The 25,539-nt window shown below is 46.7% G+C and overlaps 1 protein-coding gene across 2 annotated transcripts; it reads right to left on the minus strand.

Annotated features, from left to right (window-relative positions):
* On the minus strand, positions 1–25,016 carry LOC136636191 (uncharacterized). Of its 2 annotated transcripts, none has more exons than XM_066611138.1 (14): positions 24,740–25,016; positions 19,166–19,453; positions 16,152–16,382; positions 14,498–14,740; positions 11,792–12,016; positions 10,774–11,022; positions 9,924–10,000; positions 7,839–7,900; positions 6,509–6,732; positions 5,871–6,124; positions 4,642–4,770; positions 3,364–3,502; positions 1,538–1,600; positions 1–599 (listed from the first exon to the last, which is right to left on the minus strand). In XM_066611138.1, the coding sequence occupies exons 1-14, from the start codon at positions 25,014–25,016 to the stop codon at positions 274–276; spliced, it is 2,787 nt and encodes a 928-aa protein (XP_066467235.1). In that variant the 3' UTR covers positions 1–273. The 2 variants fall into 2 exon arrangements, with proteins under 2 accessions (XP_066467235.1, XP_066467234.1); XM_066611137.1 differs by having other exon boundaries at positions 1–602.
* Between the last annotated feature and the right edge of the window lie 523 nt (positions 25,017–25,539).

The raw sequence follows: 25,539 nt of genomic DNA on the forward strand, positions 1-25,539 counted from the left end.
TTTGAAAGTGAAAAAAGTTTATTTAAAAAATGGAGTAATTTAAACAATGAATGGAAAAGTGCAAGAGATAAAAAACAGGCATTGATCAATTAGCAAAAGATGCTCAAACAATACAAAACAACAAAGGATAGTGGCTACTGCATCTGGACAACTCAAGAGCTTCTTCAGGATCCTGAGGCACAGAAGCCTGTGGCTCACACAGATGTTATAGTCCATTGGGGGGGGGGGAGGCTAGACATTTCAGGTTTGATGTTCTCAGTTGCATTTATTTCACTATGACCAATCAGTAGCCTCAATGTCCTTTCTAAGAAAGGTTGGCACTGCCAATTTGCTAAGCCTATCTGCCTGTTGTTTGAAGTTGGCAGCTTTCAGCACCTCAATGGTCAACTCTATGGCATAATCTGAGTAGTACTGAAACAGCAGGTTTTTCACGTCCAAGGGATCTGCGTGCTGTAACTGTCCTTCGGGGATGTTGTCAAAGTGCTCCTTGACAGGGAAGTTATGGAGTTTGTCCTTGAATCTTTTCAGATCCTCCTCCTTCAAGTCCTCCAGGATATCCGTCAGGTGGTCAAGCTTGGTCTTTGGTCTGCTACTGAGTGCTGCTGGTCAAGAAAACCAAAGCCACAGTTTGAGATGTATGGTCCTGGCAGCCTTCTCGAGCATCCTCATTGCAATGACTGGCACAGATGATGATATTTATATATTGCTTTTCAACAGTATAGTTAGTATATGAACTATTCTTTGTGGTTTTACTTTCTGGGGCCTACAGGAAAGCTGGGGACAGTTTTTAAGAGAAGGTGATTTGAGAGAAGCTGGGATTTCCCAGGGTGAGCAGGTATGTTTCCCAGCAAGGAGGTGCAGCAGTGGGGAAGGCTGATGTGCTGCAGCTTGAGGGGAATGGCTTGTGTCTTCCTTCTGGTTTTCACCGCTTGCACTGCATCCTAATGAAAAAGGGGTAACACATTTTCCCCTTATCAGAGGTATCATACAGGAAACCTTTTATCTTTCGTAGTCCTTTTGGAGGAGAATTTATAACGTTTGTGGTATCTGAGAATGTCAAGGCCTAGAATAATTGCTGCAAAATCTGCCAAGCCTGCACACAGGGCTGGCACAAGAGGCCCTGATGCCTGAGGCGGCATTCCAAATGCTGCCCCCCTTACCCGATGATGTGCCAGCCTCTGCTCCTCCCACTCTCCAGTGTTCTGCCCCAGCACTCTCCTCTCCAGCCTTCCACACTTTCTCTTCCTCTCCGTCCCACTCTTCCTTTACCAACCCAGGGAGTGGAACAGCAGCACAGGAGGTAGGAAGGGGGGCAGAGATTGGCATTTCCCACCAACATGCTTCCTGAGGTGATCGTTGGTGTCATGAAAGGGCCGACCCAACCTGCACATTCTATGGCATTCTCACTCCGGAAATCTACAATTCAGTCCAGTGCACCGGAATAAGGAGTGGGGGAGCAGGATGGTGCTTGGGTTTTACTCCCACTCTATAGTCATGTGGATTATGTGGTAGGATCTAAGTCATGCCTCTGTAATACCTGATTCTGCTTTTTCAGGTGTTGCCCCAGAAGTGCAAGGCTCTTCCTGAATTAGCACATCCTCTAGAAGAAAAGAGAAGAAATAGGAATGGAACTTTTCTCCCAAAACAATTCTCTTCACACTGGGTGTTCTCACAATCAGGGAAGGGTAATGCTGCCCCTCTGAGTATCATCTTCCTCTGACTCACATATATGGCCAAAGCACCTGCTAATTCAAATGCACCTACATAAGAACAGCCTCACTGGATCAGGCCATAGGCCCATCTAGTCCAGCTTCCTGTATCTCACAGCGGCCCACCAAATGTCCCGGGGAGCACACCAGATAACAAGAGACCTGCATACTGGTGCCCTCCCTTGCATCTGGCATAGCCCATTTCTAAAATCAAAGCATTCCTCCGAGTGCTTAGGACTGGCCGGGTCTCTTTTAAATCAAATATAGTTGCAGGAAATAACAGTTCTGGGGAAGAGATCTGTGCATGTATTTTACACACACACACACAAGTTATTTTTCCCTCCCTATCCTCTATGATGAGAGGCTCTGGACTCATCAGCAGTTCGCCGCCTCAACTGCTGACACTGTACTTTTCCTTACCAGTTTAGATGCTCCAGAGCCTGTTTCTCTGGAGCTCAAAATTCATGGCTTCTGGCACCTTGATTGTCACTTGCACACTGTAATCCAGGAGTCTTCTAACTATGGCCTGGTGTCCACAACCAGCTCATAGCAAGATTTTATCCGGCCCTCAGGAACTTAAAATTTTTTTTTCCCCAATCATGTGGTCAGACAGTTAATATGTGCAGTTCTGTCTGCTGTGCTCCTTTCTCTATAGCTAGAGTGGTGAAAGCCTGGCTAACATTCATTTTTAGTCACGTGGGCCATATGCTTTGAGAGACTGGTGTACCAAGGCAGGGTCAAGGGGGACAAATGCCCCAGGGTGCCATACCTGCAGGGGCAATAGTGTGTTCCTCACCCTCCCGCTACCTTTCTTCCCCCACACAGAGGCCTACTGAGGGCCTTGAAGCACCACTTCCAGAACTGCTGTGAACTCACTAGATCAGTGTATATTCTTTTAACAATGATAGTCAATGGGACTTACTCCTGGGTAAGTGTGGGTAGTATTGCAGCCTAGGATTGTTAAAAATGTTCTTGCTTGATGATGTCATTTCCTGTCATGACATCACTTCCTGTGGGTCCTGACAGATTCTCATTCTAAAAAGTGGGTCCCGGTGCTAAATGTGTGAGAACCACTGCTACAGTCACATGGATTAAGTGGCAGGATCCCAGCCATGCCTCAGTAATACCTGCTTTTTCAAGTGGTTTTGGTCATCAGAGAATTAAATACCCTCCTCCTCTGACTCACATATATGGCCAAAGCACCTGCTAATTCAAATGCACCTCAAAGCATTCCTCAAAGTGTTTAGGACTGATCTGGGAAAGAGATCTGTGCATGTATCTTACACACACACACACACACACACACACACACACACACACACACACACAATGTACACTGTGCTCCTGCACAGTGATAAAACACAAAAATAATCTGATTGCAATCATATGGATCATCTCAAATTGCACTGCTGTGAAGACAACATGACATCTTAAACAGAGAAAATCTTCAAGTATGAAGTGTGTGTTGGTCAGGAGTTGGCAAGCAAGGGTCCAGCTTGGAGTCTTATAAAACAGACAGGGTAAAACTCCAGGATCAAGTAGGAATGTTTCTGTAAAATGGGAGGAAACGGGAATTCCCCCCTTCCAGTAGTCTAATGCAACATGGCTTCATTGCATCCACCCGTGCAAACACGGCACCACACACAGTCCATACCTGGATCCAACCAAGTATCCCAAACCAAGCAGAGATCTTCCTTTTTTTTCACACTGAGGCCCACTTCATTTCTGTATCGTAGTTTAACTTCAACAAAGGACTGTAGTTGTCCTGGGCTCTTGTAGAAAAAGCCAAGCTCCTGTTGAAGAAGGAGGTAGGAAGCCTTGTGAGAGGCAATGACTCTGAGGTCATGGACCGCAATCTCAGTACCAGGTAACTGTTAATCCAAGGCTATTCTAAACACGCTTGAAGGTTGTCATTGTAATAAATCATGTGTCCCTATCAATACTATCCAACAATGGTATTATATGTATAAATATGATCCCAAGAAGCTTTACTGTTGCAAGTTTAAAAAATCTGACTCTCAGAAGCAGCAGAAAGTGTTACAATATAATGCCAGATGGCTATAGACATTTCTGTTTGAGTGAAGAAGCAGCTGTGTTACCATCTATGGCAGAGCCAGTTAACTGAGTCTTCTGGATACTAAAGTGCCAGGTAACTGTGCTGTTACTGTACTGTGTTTTATTATTCATATATTATTCATATAAAACACACATCACATTTTACAGAGTAACATCAGCTAGCAAGACAGGCCAGTTATACCCTTGGTAGACCCTGACAGTAATGCGAAAGTCCTTCGACATTCCAGCGACAGCTTGTGCACGACTCGCCTCAGACTACGTACTTGTTTCTGTACTTTTGCTTTTGCCGTACGATAAGAAATATGCACAGCCGCAATCGTGGTAACTTCATTTGGTAAATCAAAAGTAACTTCCCCCATCATAGAATGCGAGAGTCAGAAGGGACCTTGGAAGTCATCTAGTGCAACACCCTGCTCAGCGCAGGTGACTACAGCATTCCTAGCAGATGGCCAACCCCCCTCTGCTTAAAAACCTTCAATGAAGAAGAGCCCACAACTACATGAGGCAAACTGTCCCAATACTGGTCAACTCTTCTAATTAGGAAATTGTTTCTCAGGTTTATCCTAAATCTACTTCCTTTTGAAGTTTCAACCCATTGGTTCTAGTCCTGCCCTCAGGAACCACCAAAAGCAACCTTCCCCTTCTTCAGTGTGACAGCCCTTCAGACAGCTACCATATTTCCCCTTAGTCCTCTCTTCTCCAGGCTAAACACACCAAGCTCTTATAACTGTTCATCACCTCTGAATCAGCTCTCTTCTGCATCTGGAAGGCTGCATGCTTACTCAAGTGAAGAGGGTTACAAAGACTGTTCAGTACTAGATTATACACACATCCATGAAATGATGTATTTACTGACTTTTGGGGTTATCATGAGTTCAGGGCAGCTGGACACAGTGTAGCGAGTGCCGACATACAGGGGCCCCTCTGTTTGAGGGGGTTTCCAAACATGTGATGATTTCTGCCTTTCCTCCTCAGTTTTGATGGCCTGTTTGAAGGGAAAGGAAGAACTTCTCACCAAAGTTGACAAGGCAAAACACCAACATGAAGCAACATTATATTGTCTCTATTGGAATTCATTTAAATCAGGCAAATTGGAGCCTCTAAGAGGAACTTTCCTTCACTCTAGAGAAGAAGTGCCAAAGGGGGGACATGTTTGAGATGTACACAGTTATGCAAGGGATGGATAGAGGGATGTTCTTTTCCCTCTTACATAACACCAGAACAAGGGGACATCCACTAAATTGAGTGTTGGGAGAGTTAGAATAGACATAAGTAAATATTTCTTGACCCAGCGTATAATTAGTCTGTGGAACTCCTTGCCACCGGATGTGGTGATGATCTGGCCTAGATGCCTTTAAAAGGGGTTTTGACAGATTTCTAGAAGAAAAGTTCATCACAGATTACAAGCCGCAATGGGTACGTGCAGCTTCCTGGTTTTAGGATATCCTAGAATGCCAGGTACAAGGGAGTGGAACCAGAATGCAGGTATCTTGTTGTCTTGTTTGCCCACTGAGGCATTTGGTGGTCTGCAGAGGACAGGAGGAGGTGATCAGGAGCGAGGGAGCAGGGTGGGAGGAGGGCTCCACTGGATCCTGAGCTCCGTGTTGGACTGCACAACCCAACATGGAGGCTCTTGATTCTGCGCGAGCCCAAGGGTTGCCGCAGAATTAAGCAGTACCCTATTGTGGGGTTACTTTCCTTACCCAGGGGAAGGGAGAGAACATGCCCTTCCCCCAAGTTGCAGCCAGTGGCTGCCCGGTTGCATTTAGGATGCTGCAGTGGCCCTGCGTGCCAGGCAGCTTAGGATTGGGTTGCCCGTTGGTTCAAGTTTAGTTTTACAGTTAGCAACAGAAGGTGTGGTGCAGTGATGTGTACCTAGGGACTGCTGAGCTTTTTTGACAGTCCTGATTCCACTGTGCTGTAAGATACAAGGAAGGATTTCTATTTATGTACTCCCTGAAAGCATTCTAGTTGATGTACTACCATTCCCCAAGAGCCATCTCCATTAACCTGCCCTGTCCTGTCCTTCCTGGTGCTTGATAATGATGATGATGCTGTAGCAATTAGTTCTTTGTCAGTTCTCACCTGTATAATGGAAGAGTCATTAGGGATCAGATAGAGATGAAGGGTTGTGATCTTCTTCTTTGCTTGGTAAAGCAGCACCACAGAATGAATGGGAAAGAATTTACTGTAGATGAAATTAAACACCGTGCCCAGAGGAGAAAATGTGGGATTTTCTAGTACAGCGTGAAACAAGCTAACTCGTGATGGTTCCTCCAGGATCATCCCACCATCCACGAAGTGAGCAATTTTCAGGTGGGAAATGACCAGCTTTCCTTCTGCAAACAGATCAGAGGACAACAAAGGTTTTCATCTATTTTTAGTGACACGCGGTGATGCGGGAAAAACTCCCCTGGGTGAGTTCTGGAACACAGAATTGAGAAGCCAGGCTAATGCCAACCATGGACCAGAAGTGATGTTACCTAAAGCCTAAGAGAAGCAGTACAGGTGGGTTAGTCTCTGATTGCCATTGACGGAAATAGTCGTGTCTTGCAGGTGTGGCAGAAGAGGGCCTGCAGAAGCAGAGGGTTAGGAAAGGAGCTGAGAAAGCAGCAGGCCAAGTGAAGCAGGTAGGAAATGTGACTTCCACAGCTGAAGCATCTAACCTGCCTGAGAAAGGATTCCATGTTATGGCTTATCTTCCCCCTTCAAAACTACCCTACCTGTGAGACACACAAAATGAGGGAGGTGAACAGCTGCCACCTCCTCTGCTGGATCTGCCTGGATGTCAAACAATGGACCAGCCACCATCCACTGATGCTTCTCAGCCTCGCTCAAGTGGGTATCCCAGGAACAAAAGGCGTATTCAACAGTCACCGCTGCCTTCACCTCAAACCTGAGTTCAGTTACAGAGCAGAGGAAGGTGCCTGCCTTGGGGAGGTGGATTCTGCAGGTCAAATGGGGGGGGGGGGAGAATGGGAAAGCATAATTAGTTTCTCAGAGAGTCTTAGAGGAAAGTAATTAGATTCTAATTGGGCAGACAAATAAGCCAGATGTGGAGGAATATTTAATACGATAAAGACAAAATTGCTCCACTCTGAAAGATTTACTCCATGTAGTGGCACAAGAGAGCCACTGCTAACCAAACAAGGAGATAGTCAGCTGGCACTGTAAGGTGTACAGAAGGATACATGAGATTAAATGCCTCTTTGAGAAATACAATCATAAGCAAACCAATCACCATTCAAAATCGCTTTCCTAAATGTTTGGGGGGTGATTGCCTGACAAAGCGCAGCAGTTTAAAAAGTGGAAATCATAATTTTCAGCTATGCCACTCGCAGCCCAGCTCTACCTGTGATAATGCAGTCACACCAAAGGGGCATGCATTGGGGCATGCACTCCCAAGGCGGAGATTCAGGCCCAGGATGTCTCCTCCAGGTAAGGGAACATTTGATCCCTTCCCTTAGGGTAAACCTTTGCCATGCATGAGATTTGTGCAAGTTACTTTGCTGCAAAAGCCTTTTCCCTTTTTGCCTGTGTAGTCATGACTGGCTCTGAAGGTGACGAGAAGGGGTCATTTACATCAGCGGCAAGGCACCTCAAGAAACTCAGCATTCTGCCCCCCTTCCAGGAAAGCCAGTGCTTCTAACACAAAATTGTGGAGGACATTTAATAAAAGAGAGACCAAATTGCCCCAGAGAACACTCTGAGATATTTATTCCAAGTAATTTTACAATACAAGGTATTTGATTTGCCCCTGAACAACCTGAATCAGATTTCAGTCTTGGATGATAAATCCAGGAGATGCTTACTCCAGACCCCAACGGACTGAATTCCTAGAATAAGTGTTAAAAGGGACACAGAGTTTCTAGAAAACTTCTAGAATACAGGAATAATTGTAGGAAAATTGTGGGTCTGTGTGTATATGAGCAAATTCCTCAGAGTTTTTGAGTAGGGTTACACATATACTCTCTAGTCTACATTGAAAGGATTCTCCTCACAAACTGACATCAGGCTCTAAACCCTTTCAGGAGAGTCACTCTGGATCCTCACCTGTATGTCTTCATTTCTCCATTAGCATCTGCAACAACCTCTGGTTGTACTTCTGGACATGTCTGGAAAACAGATGATAGCATTTAAAAAATGAGTCGCTGGAGGCGGGGACCTACTGACTGACCTTGTGGAATTTGAGTTCTTTGCCATTCTGACACAGTTCAACAAGATTTCCAGTACTCCTAAAAAGAATGCCAACTACATTTCAGGTCTGCAGTCAGCAAGGCCTCCAGCTAGAGTTTGCAGTCATTCTTATTCCTCTGTATTATTGAAATAAGGGGCCAGAAGGGAAGGTTTCCAGAGAGGACTGAAACTCAGAGATGCTAAATGCATCTCTTGACTTGAAAGGCCTGGATTATAATTCCAGTAATTGAGGATAAAACTCCTGCCTCCCAAGAGAGTTCTCGTTTTCTATCTCACTTCCATTTTAAACCATTGGATCTAACCCCATTTTACAGATAAAGTGATGAAAGCTGAATATCTAACTACAATCTCCAAAAACCCACCCAGGATACTAATGGCCTGATCCAAACATGCAGCTCTGTCATCAGAACTGGTGTCACGAAAACCGCTCCAGAACAGCATAGAGTCATGTGCTTTTGGAGAACCTCCTCAGATGTTGGGGAGGACCTCACATGCAGAAATGATGAGAAGTCCTGCCAGCATCACTAAGTCAGCGGGGTGAGTGGTACAGGGCAGGGGAGTGGGAGGATCAGGGTGGATTGGGGGAGGGATGGGGAAGTGTCATAAATGGGAGGGGGTGGCACTTGGCATGGACACATGCTACCCCACTTGGAGTCAGCCAACGTGCCCCCTTTGTCTCCTCATACCAGCTAAAGAGCTGCCACAGGTGCAAAAAGACCCATTACCAATCATGAAGCTTACAGAGGAGTAACAGAAAATTTTTTTCCAGGGAAAATGATAGGATTGGGCTGTAAGTGATAGCAGTAGAATGAGGCATATTCAGAATAGGGGCTAAAATGTGGTTTGAGACCCCACGCCAAAGAGATTTGGCCATGCTTTACTGCCTCTGTAGACAGCTATGTGGGAATGTAACAGCATCCTAGGAGGGGATGCAGTGGCATAGCTGATGATTGTGTAGCCCGGTGCCAAGCTCAAAATGATGCCCTGGAAGTGACGTCATAACCGGAAGTGATGTCATGCCCAAGCATTTTACAAAGTGCAAATTGGGGGGAAACCTGCCTCCTCCCCCTAGCAGCAAGCCATCCACTTGCTCTGCCATACCAGTGGCATAGCTAAGGCATCTGTCTGCTACCTGAGGTCAAAGAAGATTCGTAGCCACCTCAAGATAAAATCAAATTTAATTATGTAAGGGTGCAATCCTAACCCCTTATGTCAGTGCTTTCCAGCACTGACATTAGGGCAATGCAGCTCTGAGCTAAGGGAACAAACATTCCCTTACTTTCAGGAGGCCTTCATGAGTGACACCCTACTGCAGGATGCAGCACATGTCCCACTGGCACCGCTATGCCAGTGCTGGAAACCGCTGACATAAGGGGTAAGGATTGCACCCTAAATAAATAAAACGTGTGCCCCTGATTGGTTTGAGGCACTGTGCCAGGGTGAAGAGGGACAGTTACTTCCCCCTGCTAAATATAAGAAGAGCACCACTTGAAAAAGTGCCTCTTTACAGTTAGCAGGTGTAACTCTAACGAGAGCTCATATTAACACCTTATTGGTTCCATGCTATATCATAACAACATGTAATTGGCTCTCAGAACAATCAGTCTCATAGGTCAGTTCTGAGTCAAGAAAATCCACTTTTTATTCCATAAGACAGTTGGTTAATTGGTAAATCTGGTTAATTGACCGTAATGTTTGATAGACTACTGATATTCCAATCCAGTTTGTTTCATTGAATTCTGCATTAAATTATCTTTCCAATGATATATAACATGATGGTATTATTCATACATACCAAGATTTTCACAATTTTGGTCACTAGTGTCAAGCTCGGTTTGTTGCCCCCCTAAAGTTTGATGCCCAGTGCAGCTACTACGCCCTAAACCCCCTTAGTTACACCACTGAGGGGATGCATCCTAGCACTGCAACAAAGGCCCTTACCTGCTCATTCCTACACAAGTAGCATTTGTCCTTTGCAAGGGTGTCAGGGATCAAGCCCTCTTTGCTGCATTTCCTTTCTGCAATGCAAATAGTTGTTAGAGATTAGCAGCATGGGCCAGCAGTTTCTTATTGATCAGACAAAGAAGATCTTATCTCTTGGAAAGTCTGAGCTTCAACTCCTAAGGAGATCTTCCCATGGTGCACCAGTCTCAGCCGCATCCAGTGGTTTGGTTTATCAGTTAATGAGTGGGAAAGTGTGTATGAATTGCTAGCCTTATTTATCAGTGATTTAACAGGCATTATCCAATACACCTCAACATTACCCAGAGGAGCTCAAGGCATTGCCTGTGCTAGCAAAGAAGTCAAAACATAAGGACCCAATCCTATCCAACTTTCCTGCACTGATGCAGCTGTGTCAATGGGGCACGTGCTGCATCATGGGGTGGAGAGGCAGTCAGGGAGGCCTCCTAAAGGCTGCATTGCAGCTGCACCAGTGCTGGAAAGTTGGATAGGTTTGGGCTGTAAGTTAAGCAGCAGTCCTGAACTGTGCTTTGAGTATGATGTTTCTTACAATGCAACTGCAACCTAGAAAGAAAACAGCTGTGTTTTCCCCCAATTAGACTGTCATTCTGCAAACAAGACAACACTTGTACTGCCACAAACCAAATCTTAAATGTCACCCAATCATTGCTTTTCTTCTGCATTTCTGTTCAGTCAGTTTTGTTTTATGCAGATGGCAAAGTGGTGCATTCCACTCAATGGGGCTAACTCATGTCAGTGGCTAATTACTCTATACTTCAGACATTGCTGTGAGTTGATGATCAGTGTGAGTTGAGCATCATCCACTTACCCTCAAGTTCCTTGATCAGGAGATCATTGGTTGTTCTCAGGGCCTCGTAGAGAAGGTCTTTCCAGTCTCCATTCCAGCCTGGCACCACCTCATAGAGGAGTTCCATTTTTTCCTTGTCAGTGTCCCTCTTCAAGATGTCAGCAAACAAAGAATACTGGATTGTTCTTTCAATCAGTGATGTTGCCACACGGTTAACCCTAGTGACATTTTCGATCAAATTCTTCTTGTGCCTCTCAACAAAGTGCCCCTCTAAGAAAAGCAAAAACAGGATATAAGAGTCTGGTTTCGGTTTCCAAAGGAAGAGAGGAAGACACCTGATGAAGTGCAGTTCTAGCGTTTCAGAGCAAGAGAAATAAACTACCAGGCACCCAGTCACACACTCAGTCCCCAATATGTTTTGACCTGTCTCTCAAGGGACCACAGGTGGATTAGACATTAGTGAATCTTCATGGCAAATATTCTGCCCTGGCCACGCTGTCTTCTAGAACTGCCAAGCAGTGGACCTCCGGTGCTTCACCGGTGCTAGTCCAGAGCCAGGTTAGCACCGGCAGAGCACCAGCACTAGGAAAACACTGGGCAATGACCCCTCCCTCTGGTTGGGAAACACTGCCTTAGAGGGAATAGAGCTCTTAGGTTTTTCCAAGTTCTCAGGTTTGCACCTGGCAATTTCTGCATTTGGGAAACAAGAAAGAGGCAACAAATACCCATCAAAACACACATTTTGCTTGGCTTTCGAGGAGGGATGATTTCCCTACTGACACTTTTTAAAATTACAGTATATACATTTGGTTATTCTGTGCCAGTTCTATACTTTTATTCTTGTTGTATTACAATTTTTGTCTGCAACTTGTATCATTGGTAATAGTTTCTATTTTATTATCATTCTTTTTATTTTTATTATTTTATTTTATTATTTTATTTTATTATTATTATTATTATTTTGTTTTATTACATTTACTGTTTACCACTTTTGAGCTTTCGAAAAATGGTTTAAAGATCTCTTATATATTCACTCTACCTTCAAGTTCTGCAATGAGGGGTCCATGTGTTTTCTTCAGCACTGTGTAGAGACGGTCTTTCTGTCTCCTGTTCCATGTTGGCACCAGTGTGTACAATTTCTTCATTGTCTTCTCGTTTGAGTCCTCTCTCTGAAACGTTGGAATTCGGAGCCGCCATAAGATTGAGTCAACTCTGGAGACTCGATGTGTCAATTCCTCCTGGTGCTTTTCAATAAAATGTTCCTCTGGTGATAAACACATTACATAACTTTATATTCAGTTTTAGAAATAATAGGATTTGGGGAGACTCCCAGGTGCTTTTTAGCCAGAGGCTTATGCAAACAATGTTCCTGGGATGCTCCTTATCTCAACAGTTAAAATATAACTGGTGGTGGAAAAGCTCCTTGCTACTTTTACTGTCATGAACCCTACCAGTATTTGGGGAATAAACACAGATGAAGGGCACAATCCTACCTAACTGGTGCTCTAGCAGAGCGCATGCTTCGCTGGTGTGTGAGGCCTCCATGCATTGCAAAAGTGCACTGTAAAGTGCTTTGTGACAGTGTGAAGGCTAGGCGCACTAGTGGGAAGGCCAAGGCCTTCTTGTGCATGCTGGCCCAGTGGAGGATGCCCACTGGAGCAGGCAGGTCCCTTGCCAAGTTGCACAGACGTGGGGGCAGGTGGCAACAGGGGGGTGTGGGCAAATCACAGAGGACAGGGGTTGGCAGAGAATGGGGTGAAATGAGGAGGGGGCAGGATCGGCAGCATCAGCACATGCTGCATACTGTTCTCCCTCTTTGGGCCTGATCCACCAACACGGATCAACTCAAATTTGTGCCAGCTATATTGGAGTTGGGTATGAGTAGATCTGATATGCAGGCAGGGGTTTTCTCCATGACAAGGGGACAAATATCCCCTTCCCCCGAAGCAACCTCCCACCTGCTAAATTCTCCTGTAGGATGCAGCGCACCCCGTGCTGACCATGTTGCATCAGCACTAGGAACTTAGCTAGGATTGGGCTGGAAGATTCACAGGTAGAGGAAGCAATGCACACTGTTTGGAGAAGATGCTGCTTCTATTCAAAATCTGCAGAAAGTCTGAAAATACTGAAGGGAACAAAATCTTTTTTGTTTGCATTTGCATTCCACTCTTCTTCTATGGAACTCAGAAGGGAAACCACTGGTGGCTTTTCTCACCATTGTATCCTCATTGCTGGGAGGATAAGTGAAAAATCTCTGCTCAGCCATGGAGCTTGCTAGATGACCTTGATCAGACAAGTTTGACTAAATGAGTGGCCCCAGCACACTTTGTGAGCTGCCTGCTTGTGCAGCACTGCTCCACTCTCCTTGGACTTGTGCCACCTCCTGTGGTGTCGCAAGTTCGAGGAGACCTGAGTTTCCTCTTACCTCTGGCTGATCCACTTTGGTGCCCTTTCTTGCACTGGATACGCCACCAGCCCCCTGGCTTGCCTGTTCCAGCGCAAGATAGGATTGAGCTGTTAAGAACCTAATCCTATCTATTTTCCCTCTGCAACCAGTGCAGCAATGTCAAAATGGCTACCTCTGTATCCTGTGGGGGGGACGGGGACGGGACAGCAGTTATGGAAGTCTCCTCTGGGTAAGCCTTCAAAGTGTAGAAGGGTCTACTTGGACCTGAGCTACCAGTTCAATAGCACTAGTTCATGTGGACCCACACCATTTGATCAGGTCTGGGAAGGGAGCTAGGATTTGGTGGCAGTCACTGTTGCTGTCCCCGCCCCCTTCCCAGACCCGACCTGCCCTCCCCATTGCTGCTTCATTCCACCTTTCCCTGCCCTGAATCCACCCTCCCCACCCCTTCCTACCTGCCTTGCTGGGTCTACAGAGCTCCACTAGCGAACACAGAAGGGTGTTGGTCTTTCCACTGGTGCTCCTGTATCATGTCATTTTGCAGTTTTTACAAATGCCATAAGGCAGTTGCTGGCAGTGGAACACACCTTGGCCCACATAGGACAGAGCCATAAGTCCCACTGATTTCAGTTGGATATAGTTATTTTCTAGGGCTGTTTCTCTAACTGTGGGTCTGGATCCACTTGGTGGGTAGGGACCCAACTTCTTTGAAAACAAGGATAGCTAGATGAGCACTCCTCTGCAGTAGCAGAACCAAGTTGGACTGTACAACCTCAAGAAAAAAACAAAATAATAAACTTCTTAAATAATGCATATTTTAGGTGAAGCGATTTTGTCATTCATCATTGTCAATGTTACAGATAGTGTCCAGGAGGGCCCAAAAACATTTGTGATTTCTGTGCTGAATATAGTTGCACAACAGCAATGCATGTGCTTCCTGGAGAAAATGAGATTTCATCAGGTAAAGAATTTTGCACTTGGAATGTTGGGGAAAAAATTATATCATCACAAGACAGCCACAGCCTATGGGAAAGAGGTATGCACTATGAGCAAAAGATAAGAAATTAGTCAGCATTCACTGGACAATTAACTGATTGTGCAAAAAGACAGTGCATGCTTGAGGAGGCATTCCATAATTAAACCACCTTCAAAAGTAGCACAATCTTTTACTGTAATGCTGATAAACAGAACCTCTCCTATAAATCCAATACAGTACACAGCACTGGTGACTGCGTATAGTGCAAGAGAAACTCTTTCCTTCTTTATATAGCAAACAATGCAGTACAGCTTCACCAAAATGTGCCAGGCGGACACTCTGCCTCTAGAGTCTAGACATACCCTCAAGCCTTTCGATAACGTGCCTGTTGGTTTCTGCCAGAGATCGGTACAGCAGGTCCTTCTTCTTTCTGTCCCACGTTTGCTCCATCTGGAACAGGACTTCCATCTTCAGCTTCTCTGTGGCACAGTTCACAAGACTTTGGTAGTCTTTCTCATCAAGTACAAAAGTACGAAGATCACTGAGAGGGACTTCCGTCACTTCTTCGATCAGATCCTCCTTATGCCGATCCAGAAAATGTCCCCCTGAGAAGCGAGACACATGAACATCATGTTAAAAAATTTCTGTATGCTCGCAAGACATGGAACCCACAACTTTTAATTAAAATGAGGGGCAATAAGGGAGAAAACACACAGATGGCCCAAACCTATCCCTTAGTGCCACTGCCAAAACTAGCATTCTGACACTGGAACATGCTTTATGACCATCATAAATGGACTTCCAGAAGTTCGTGGAGCTGAACGCCTCTGGCCTACAACCAGAGGCCCTGGAGGTTCAATAGATGACAGTGGGGACAGGATCACCCACTGATTCAGGTAGATTGGCAGGAGGAGGGAAGAACGGGGTGAGAAGAGGGTGGAACAGGCAGGATGATCAGATGTCCTCTTTTCTAGGACATGTCCTCTTTTTTAGGAAAAAGAAAAGAATGGAAAGTTCTGGAAAAGAACTTTAAAATGTCCTCCTTTTCCCTGTGAATGGTCCCCTGCAGGCGGCGAATAGCCTTCTTAATAAATTATATGCAGTATAGTTTTAAATTTAATAATACGTAATATAGTGTTAAATTAACCACATTAAATCAATATATGAGTGTTTTTAGCAGGGATGGGCACTCAAGTCAGAAGACTCAAGCTGGAGTCCCACAAAACATGTTTTTGCTAACCTGTGTACACTTGTGCCGATGACTTGGGCATTAATGAATCTGAGGCCACTGACTCAGCACTCTATCTGTGTCTGGGTGTGCTTGCTCACTATCTGTGGTGTGACCTTGTGGGACCATCATTCAGACCAGGCAAGCAGTAGGGAAGTTCCAGCCAGGAGGCAGGGAAGGGATAATGTTTTGCTTTTGCATCAAGCAGGAGGGAGGAGGTGGGAGCAGGCTCCCTTGCCTGTGACCCTCCTCCCTCATACCGCTTCTGTCCTCGCTCTCTTGCAGTCTGTCCCTTTCCCTCCCACCTTGTTTATAGATGGGATGGGACATTACGGGAGTATTAAAGGAGAACCCCAACACACACACACACCCTGGCAGCAGCCCCATTTTTTTCCATGTCTGGCTTTTTAAAGGGTAGAACTCGCAAAAATGCTCTAGGTGACTTGGAAAGTCTGCCCATTAGGACTCAAGTCAAGCCACTCTGGACTTGCCCATCCCTGGATTTTAGCTTTCATTTTGACATGTCCTACATTTTTCTTGGATGTCCTACAGTTTGGGGTCCCTTGTCCTCTTTTGTAGTTAGGACATTTGCTCACTCAGGGAATGGGAGAGAGTTGAGGGTATGATGAAGGCGCACTTGGCATGAGCCATCCAAACCTCTTGACTGGCTGGGACTCCACACTGGGAATTGTGGGCTTGGTGCAGGGTCAGTTTCCCCTTCTGGAAGGATTGTCAAAAGCTCTGGAGTTTGGCGAGTTCTGCATTAATGGCTCCTACAGCATATTTACCTGCAAGCTGTTCAATAAGCCGCCTGTTGGTTGCCCTCAAGATACGCTGCAGCTGATCCTTGTCGCCTGTTCTCCAGCTTGACATCCATTCATACAGTTTCCGCATTGGCTGATGGGCATCCTTAATTTCGTATTCTTGTTCACGTGTTAATATGCCACGCAGTTGTCTTAAAATAAGGTCCATCCCAAAGACACGTCTAATCAACTCTTCCTGGTGATTCTCAACAAAATCTGGGAAGAGAAGGTAGAAAGACAGACCCTCGTACACAGATCCTGCCTACACAGAACCCACAGTCAGAACAGACTGCCTGGTCCCTTTTGACATCCTGCAGAAAGGCACCAATTCTCACAGTATCTTTTCAATTTTTCCAGGGTACTTGAGTATCTACACTGAGAACTGTGATTCAAAGTGCCTCACGCGGGATTCTCCCAAATCTGAAAAGAAGCTGCTGAAATTTTCCATGCATATGAAAAATGCCGTGGTTGAAATATACCATGGCTTTTTAAGAATACTAAAAAGAAGGTTACAATGTTTAAAATGTGATAAGAAGTAAAAAAAAAAAAAAAAAAAAAGATGTCAATAAGGAGCAAGATCCTTTGAGAAGACAGGGTGTGGTATCAACAGTGGCCCCTAACAGGTCTGGGAAGCATGGGGTTAACACCAGGGCCTTAGAATGCAGTGCGTGTGCTGCACAGCTGAAGCCACTTGGAAGCAACAGGGCTCTCAAGGGAAAAAAGCAGAATCTGGAGAAAGGAAAGGGTGTGGGTAGCAGGAGGAGGAAAGGCTGGAGGAGGGAGAGAGGACTAATGGACTGGTTGATGGACTAAGGGATCTTCTGACTGACTGACGGGTAATGGACTACTGAGGATTGCTGGGACAAGGACGGCTGGAGACTGCTGGGTGGTGGAGAGCTGAGGGGCACTGCTGTACTTAGAAAAGCTGCTGCTTTGTGAACTGGGAGGAAGGACCCTGCAGCCCCACAGGCAAGTTACCTACTGGTTACTTTCCAACTGCCACTGGGGTTCAGTAGTAGTTTTGCTGACTGCGAGAGCTAGCTGTGTTTGAGCCAGGGGAACTAGTTAGCTTAAAGTGGGCATAACTTCTCTAGACCAAGTTTGGAAAGGGAATTTGGCAAAACAGCAACAGGTGGCAGGAAAAAAAAAAAAAAGAGGGGGTAAAGCCTCATTTGCCTAAGGAAAACTACAGTACTTGACTAGAGTCCGGACATTAAGAACGCCAATGGATAGTAGTGACCCCAAGGATCACATCATTCAGTCAGGAGACAAAGGGCCATCTCTTGATTAGATCCTTGGTGTTTCAAAGGTATAAAGAGGAATTTAGGATGGGGGTTTATGCTTGGCGTTTGGGAGGTTATCCTCCCTGCCTCATCTTCTCATCTTAGATGAGGAATTTCTGCAAATTTTGGAGGACAGCGAAGGTCATACTTTATGTCTTTTCAACTTATGCCTGTAAGTGATAGGTTCAGTATAATTTAGGAGTTTTTAGGTTTATTGCTTTAGTTGTGTCTGTGTTTGTCTCTGAGGGGGTTTTCCCTCTTAATGTCTATTACTTTCTTTTAAGTGAGATGTATATTTTCAGTATAATTTCAGTATATTCAGTAAAATCAAATAAGCTATTTGGCTAATTTATTGTGAGTACAGAAGGGAAGGGGGGCAGGTAAAATTCTGTCTTGAAGTTTTGGTTACCTTGGTGACTAACTAAAGCTGAGTTCCTGGTAATTAAGAGGTGCTGTTAGCAGCTTGTAAAAGCTATTGTTGGCTAACAGGCTGTTTATGCCTAGCCAGTGTTTTTATCAAAGAGGGTTGTTAAAGGCTAATTTGCTGTGTTAGGACCTGTGCTAAAGTACCTGTAGCTATAAAGCTCTGACACATCCTGTTTGTAATCCCCTTTACTCACATTTTTGAGAGACCAAGTTGCTGAAGCAAACTGCAAAACTTGGCTGAGTGTTGTAGCTGCTTTAAGAAACAAGCATCTCAGTGGCAGAGTGAAAGTTTAGTTGTGCCACAGTGGTGCATTGGGAAAACATTGTTTTTTATAGCCCTCTTTTACAAAAGCCTCTTCCACAGAAATAAAAGGCCTGTAGGATTAAGCTGTTATTGGGCGAGGTGACATTATCTGAGACTTCCCAGGTAAGAGTGCTAATCACTTCCTTACACAGCTTTCTAAACCAATCCAGTTGTCTGCATATATGTCTGGCTTCCATTCTCTCTCTCATAATCCTATACAAACAAATCTCTTTTTATCTAATGGGTCTTACTCCCAAGCAGGGCCTAGGAGAAGGGGGTAAAGGGGGTCATTTGTACCCGGGCCCAAGGTCTAAAGGGGGGCCCAGAAGCCAAAGGAGGGGGCCCAGAAATTTCCTAGGATCTGACATTTTCCTATCTACTCAGACTTGTTGCCCGTACGGGATACTGGGGACACTACTGATGCCACATGGGTGGGTAGACCTGGGCTCCTAAAACTTTTCCAGTTGTCCCTCCCCGCTCCTGTTCTGCTCGCCCATCACCACCCTCCCTTACTCTATTTCACCCCTCTCCCTTTGCAAAGGGGCCCAAAAGAAACTTTGTACCCCCTGATAAAATTCCTCTCAGAAGCCCTGCTCCCAAGAAGGCCTGCAAAGGACTGCAGCCTTGGGGCAGAGGAGGGTTGCAATGGCAAGTTTCCTGCTTCGAACGTTTTTGAAGGAGATTTTATTATTTCCTTTCAAGTTCCTGGCCATACACTCCTTAATGTCTTTCTGGGCCTTGCGTTATCTTTTTACAGTAATTTTGACAGTGTTTGTGTTCATTTTTATTCTCCTTATGAGGGGAAGACTTCCACTTATGGAAGGAGGCTTCCTAGCCCTTTACAGCCTCTCCAACTCTGCTCTTTAGCCAATGCTGGCACTTAGTCAAGCCCTTCCTCCTTTATGGTATGTACTTCAGGTGGACCTCTATTACTGCTGTTTAAAACAGCCTCCATGCACACTGGAGAGACTATAGACTGTTTTTACCTTTACGTTCAAGGTCAGCAATAAGGAAGTGGTTTTTGGTCTTCAGTGCCTCGTACAGCTTGTCCTTGAAGGAACTGTTCCACGTTGGCACTAGCTTGTAGAGCTCCCGCATTTTTTCCTGACTGGTTCCCTTTGAGGATATTTTTTGGTACTCTTCTTCATTCAGGATGGTGTTGTGCAGCATATCCAGGACACCCTCCACCATAGCTGTCCTCTGGATCAGCTCCTCCTGGTGGCGCTCAATAAAATGCAGCGCTGGGGAGACATGGCCCCGGTGAGACCGCCAACCTGTCAGAAAAAGAAATAAGATCAATGAAACACCAGAAGCTTAAATAAGTGTACCAGCTATTTTCTTTTCCCTGCAGTCTGGGAAACGTAGGGGAAGCCAGGCATTTCAAGGCTCTGCATAAACAATCGGCCACTGCATGCTACAGCCCATTTTTGAGAGAGCAAGTCTAGTTTCACTCATGCTTACCACGCACACAACTGGCATTCTTCCCAATTATTTGAAAGCTGGAAATTGCTTCTCTGTTGCCAGGGCTGGCCCAGCCATGAGGCCAATTGAGGCTCCCAACTCAGGCCTCCAGTAGAGATGGGGGCACATACCTCCACTTGCTCATTTCCCACCACTGATCCTCCACCCTGTCTCTGGACTGGAAAATAAAATGGGGGACAAAGGGGAAGAGGAAGTGTGGAAGAGAGTCTAGCCACTGCACCTTCCACACTTCCCCTCCCCCTCCATGTAGCTGCTACTCTCCCTCCCTCCACACTTTCTTTTCTTCTTCATCCCCCTCTTCCCTTTCCAATCCACAGGAGGAGCCATGGAGCTGAGTAGGTGGAGAGAGGAAGGTGCCCTATGCTGAGGCAGCCACCTCTGTCTGCCAGCCTCGTGGATGGGTCAGCCATGGTAACACACCTGAGTAGCACATGTTTGGGTGCACATCTCAATTGACAAGTCACAGGGAGCCCTAATTATTCCTAACCAGGCTGACAGCTGGCAGAACCTGAGTTCCTCCAGCCTAAGTGCCTGCCTGCTGTGGAAAATGACATTCTGTCGATGAGCTGGCACTTCCACTGTCGAACACGGAGAGGTCACCACAATTGTCGGCAGCAGTTCTGCCAATGAGCTGGCACTTCCACTGGCAGCAGTTCATGCTTGCTGTCTGCTAGAGCCAATAAAGCAGCAGAAGGGGTGAGGATGGCAGAATGGGACAGGGATTGGAGACTCAGAGTGTGGTGGGCGGAGGGCAGGACTCAGCAGAAATGGCTACACCAATATCCTCCTCTTCATTTTGACCCCAATACTCCCCCTTATCTCTAGTCAGACAGACTGGTGTCAGCTAAAGAGCTAGAGCTGGTGTAGGTCATCTCAGGAGGGTGTCCAGAAGGATGCCCGCATGGCTAACGAGCCAAGTTAGAGAGGCTGTAAAGGGCAAGGAAGCTTCCTTCCGTAAATGGAAGTCTTGCCCTAATGAGGAGAATAAAAAAGAACATAAACTGTGGCAAAAGAAATGAAAGAAGGTGATACTGGAGGCCAAGAGAGACTATGAGGAACACACGGCCAGCAGCATTAAGGGGAATAATACAGTTGGCATCCTTCAGTCTTGGAAGACTATGGTATCGGGCTCTGAATGGTGGTTAGTGTCCTCTCCAGTGAGTGAAGCCTGGGTAAAGTAGATATGGAGGATAGACTGTTACCATGTAGCAAATCCCCCTCTCCATGTCGCTGAAATGGTCCAATAGAAAGGCAGAAACCAATATGGCTGGTTCCAGCGACGTCGCAGGAGTTGCCAGAACGTGACTGTGTTCAGCCATGAACTGCCTCAGGGACTCCGGCTCCAGATTTTGCCTCGAGGTTGACTCCTGAAGTCTTTTCCATAACTGAATGCAGCCACAAAGCAGTGGAGGTTTGGGATCAGAGTCTGAGAGAAGGGGAATAATAAAAGCTTCTTCAAATATGTTAGAAGCAGGAAACCCGCCAGAGAAGTGGTTGGCCCTCTGGATGGTGAGGGAGGGAAAGGGGAGATAAAAGGAGACTTGGAGATGGCACAGAAATTAAATGAGTTCTTTGCATCTCTCTTCATGGCAGAAGACCTCGGGCAGATACCGCTGCCCGAACAGCCCCTCCTGACCAAGGAATTAAGTCAGATAGAGGTTAAATGAGAAGATGTTTCAGGCCTCATTGATAAATTAAAGATCAATAAGTCACCGGACCCAAATGGCATCCACCCAAGAGTTATTAAAGAATTGAAGAATGAAGTTGCTGATCTCTTGACTAAAATATGCAACTTGTCCCTCAAAACGGCCATGGTGCCAGAGGATTGGAGGACAGCAAATGTCACACTGATCTTTAAAAAGGGAAGGTGAGGGGACTCGGGAAACTATAGGCCGATCAGCCTAATATCTACACCAGGTAGGATGGTGGAATGCCTCATCAAAGATAGAATCCCAAAACACATAGACAAACAAGCCTTGCTGAGAGAAAATCAGCATGGCTTCTGTAAGGGTAAGTCTTGCCTCACAAAGCTCTCTGAATTCTTTGAAAAGGTCAACAGGCATGTGAATGCAGGAGAACCCGTGGACATTATATATTTGGACTTTCAGAAGGTGTTTGAGATGGTCCCGCTCCAAAGGCTACTGAGAAAACTCCACACTCAGGGATTTTGAGGGCAGGTCCTCTCCTGGATTGAGAACTGGTTGAAGACCAGGAAACAGAGAGTGGGTGTCAGTGGGCAATTTTCACAATGGAGTGAGGTGAAAAGCGGTGTGCCCCAAGGATCTGTCCTGGGACCAGTGCTCTTCAACCAATTCATAAATGACCTGGAGACAGGGTTGAGCAGTGAGGTGGCTAAGTTTGCAGAGGACACCACACTTTTCCGAGTGGTGAAGACCAGAAGTGACTGTGAGGAACTCCAGAAGGATCTCACCAGACTGGCAGAATGGGCAGCAAAATGGCAGATGCGCTTCAATGTCAGTAAGTGTAAAGTCATGCACATTGCGGCAAAAAATCAAAACTTCACATATAGGCTAATGGGTTCTGAGCTGACTGTGACAGATCAGGACAGAGATCTTGGGGTCCTTGTGGACAGCTCGATGAAAGTCTTGGCCCAATGTGCAGCGGCAGTGAAGAAGGCCAATTCTATGCTTGGGATCATTAGAAAAGGTATTGAGAACAAAACTGCTAATATTATAATGCCACTGTACAAATCTATGGTAAGGTCACACCTGGAGTATTGCATCCAGTTCTGGTCACACATCTCAAAAAGTACATAGTGGAAATGGAAAAGGTGCGAAAGAGAGCGACTAAGATGATTACTGGGTTGGGGCACCTTCCTTATGAGGAAAGGCTACGGCATTTGGGCCTGTGCAGCCTAGAAAAGAGGCGCCTGAGGGGGGACATGATTGAGACGTACAAAATTATGCATGGGAAGGATAAAGTGGATAGAGAGATGCTCTTTACTCTCTCACATAACACCAGAATCTGGGGACATTCACTAAAACTGAGTGTTGGGAGGGTTAGGACAAACAAAAGAAAATATTTCTTTTCTCATTGTGTAGTTGGTCTGTGGAACTCCTTGACACAGGATGTGGTGACAGCATCTGGCCTCGATGCCTTTAAAAGGGGATTGGCAAGTTTCTGGCAATCATGGTTACAAGCCATGATGTGTATGTGCAACCTCCTGATTTTAGAAATGGGCTATGTCAGATGCAAGGGAAGCACCAGGATGAGGTCTCTTGTTATCTGGTGTGCTCCCTGGGGCATTTGGTGGGCCACTGTGAGATACAGGAAGCTGGACTAGATGGACCTATGGCCTGATCCAGTGGGGCTGTTCTTATGTTATATGTAGAGTCTCTGGCTTAACATACTAGGTACCTTCAAGAAAGATTTGGTTAATGGTTCTACTGGTATGTTGTTTACAGTGCACTTACTGTTATGGTGTTTAGAAAAAGATTGTGAAGACCAGGATTAAAAAGTTAATGAATAAAAATGTATCTTATGATCATTTACTGTATTTTAAATAAACTAGAGACTGTACAGTTATTAGGTATCAATTACTGGTAGGTTATTTTTCAGGATCAGGTCCTGGATAAAATCAGATAAAATTATAGTCAGGTACCCTGCTAAGTTTAACCCCCCTGCTGCCGCTGACTTATCTGAGGGTCATAGAAAATTCCATGATTTTGGCTCAGAACCTGCCCTTGACTTATTAGTGAGATTGACTTGCTTGCAGTGAATTGAACTTATCTCTCTGTCACCTGCAGTATGCAGTAGAGGCTGTACCAGCATCGCTGAACCCTGTGGGCTTCCTTTAGTCACGACTGGGCCCTAAAAGCTTTCTAATGCATTCCAGTGCTCTGCTTCTAGGACTTGTCTTCCCCTCTCCGCACACAAGCCGCCTAAATCCTACACATCACTCAGAAGTAAGTCCCACAGTATTCAATGGGATTTATCCCCAGGTATGTTTGCAGGCGACTGCAGTGAGATGGAAGCCTGGGTGGTTCTGTGTCTGTATATATATATATATATATATATATTTTAATAGGGCTGTGTTTGGAAGGCTTAAGCTCCTTGCTCAATGTTGGCTCTGTCAAGGTGTTTGTTCTGCCAAGGTGCAAAATATCTGTGCAATGCCTGACTCAGAGCAGGGGGCAATACTCAGTTGAATTATTCCCTTGACCTCTGGACCACTGATGTCCAGCCTCACCCATTCCAGCAAGCATATCAGATGGGCAAAAGTGTTCAGCGCTAATGCTTAGGCTGAAACTCTGCTCTGTGTTCTTGATCTCACTGCTGCCCTGGTCTGCTGATGAGACTTGCCATGGACACCCCGACCCCCACCCCCCTGAACAGCAAGCAAGTGTTTGTATCAGTAGCCAGTTCAGCTACTGGGTGGGTGATTATCTAAAAGAATTGCTGTATTTAAAAGGAGAAAGACGTTTCAAGCCTTTTAAAACGCTCCAGATCAGACAGGCAATCAAATCAGAAAGTGAAAGTACATCAAGGCAGACGGAAGTGGCCTGGAGGGGTCTTTCCGGGGGGTTGGGGGGGCAGCAGTTGAAGTGGGCTGCGAGAAACACCAGCAGTTTCAATGGAAGGCCCTGTGCAAACATACTGCAGCCTGTGCTCAGTCCTTTCCCGCCAAAGGGGAGTCGTTTCGGAATGCAGTGCTTGGAAATGCAGCCAGATCATCTGCTGGGGGTTAACAGATCACCCAGGCCAGGAACATCTTCCCAATGGAAGGATCTGGCCCGGAAGTGGACTGGACCACTGGAAGCACCAGAGGAAAAAGTTTAGCATTATGGAGAAGGAGAGAACAGATTCACCACCAGCGGGAGGTGCTGGGAGGGGCGGCAGGAGAGGGCTGTGGCCGAGCACAGGAGGCCCTGCCTCCCCGTCTGCAAAAGGGAAGGGAGCAGGTTGCTGAGCCCCCCCGTCCCACCACCGAGGCTGAATTCGGGGTTCTCCGACCCGCAGAATGAGGACCCGCCCAGGGAAGTTCTCTGTATCCCCCCAGGACGGCCAGGCTGCAGCCCTGCCCCTCCCGCCGAGCTCCAGGACTCCGGTCCCCTTACGCAGCCAGGTGGCTTCGCGGAGCTTCTCCGCCTGCCCCCTGCGGTCGACGGCCTCCAGCACCTCCGCGGCCACTTCCAGGGCGTAGTCCTCGGTGTAGTAGCCCAGGAGCAGGTCGCAGAGGTCCAGGGCGTCCGCCTTCTCCAGCCTCCCCCGGGGGATGTTCGCGTAGCCCTCCTGCAGGGGGATCTCGCTCAGCTTCATCCTGAAGCGCTTCAGCTCCTGTTCCCGGAGGTCCTGCAGCGCGCCCAGCAGCCGGTCCCGCGCCGTCCGCGCCATCGCAGCGCCTCTCCGGGGAGGGCGGGACTGGAGGGCGGCTGGGTGCCTCGGTCACGCCGATCGGGGGCGGGAGGCGGGCTGGAGGCAGCGCGCACCGCTCGCCTGCTCCCTCCCCGCGCCGGCGGCAGGAGGAGCGCGCAGGTCCTGCTCGGAGCTTTCCTGCCCGCCTGGGCCGAGGGGGGCCGTGCGCGCCTGCAGGGCAGGGAGGCCGAGCGAAGGGGCTGGCGCTGTGCTTCGGGAGCGGCACTTGGGCTGCAGGTGCGCGCGCGCTCAGCCTCGAAGCCGCCTGGGTGACCGGGGCCAGGCACTGCCTCTCAGGCTGCAGTCCTCTTCTACACACCTCCCTGGGAGTAAGGCCCATAGATCCCGGTGGAACTTACTTCTGAGTAGACATACACAGCATTGGGCTGAGACTCACCTACCTCGCAGGGTTGTTGTAAGGGCAAAAGTGGGGGAGGAACTCTGTACACCACCCTGAGCTCCTTGGAGGAAGATCGAGATAAAAATGTGGAAAATAAGAGTG

This window comes from Tiliqua scincoides, unplaced genomic scaffold (genome assembly GCF_035046505.1).
Source record: "Tiliqua scincoides isolate rTilSci1 unplaced genomic scaffold, rTilSci1.hap2 HAP2_SCAFFOLD_96, whole genome shotgun sequence".
Classification (NCBI taxonomy): domain Eukaryota; kingdom Metazoa; phylum Chordata; class Lepidosauria; order Squamata; family Scincidae; genus Tiliqua; species Tiliqua scincoides.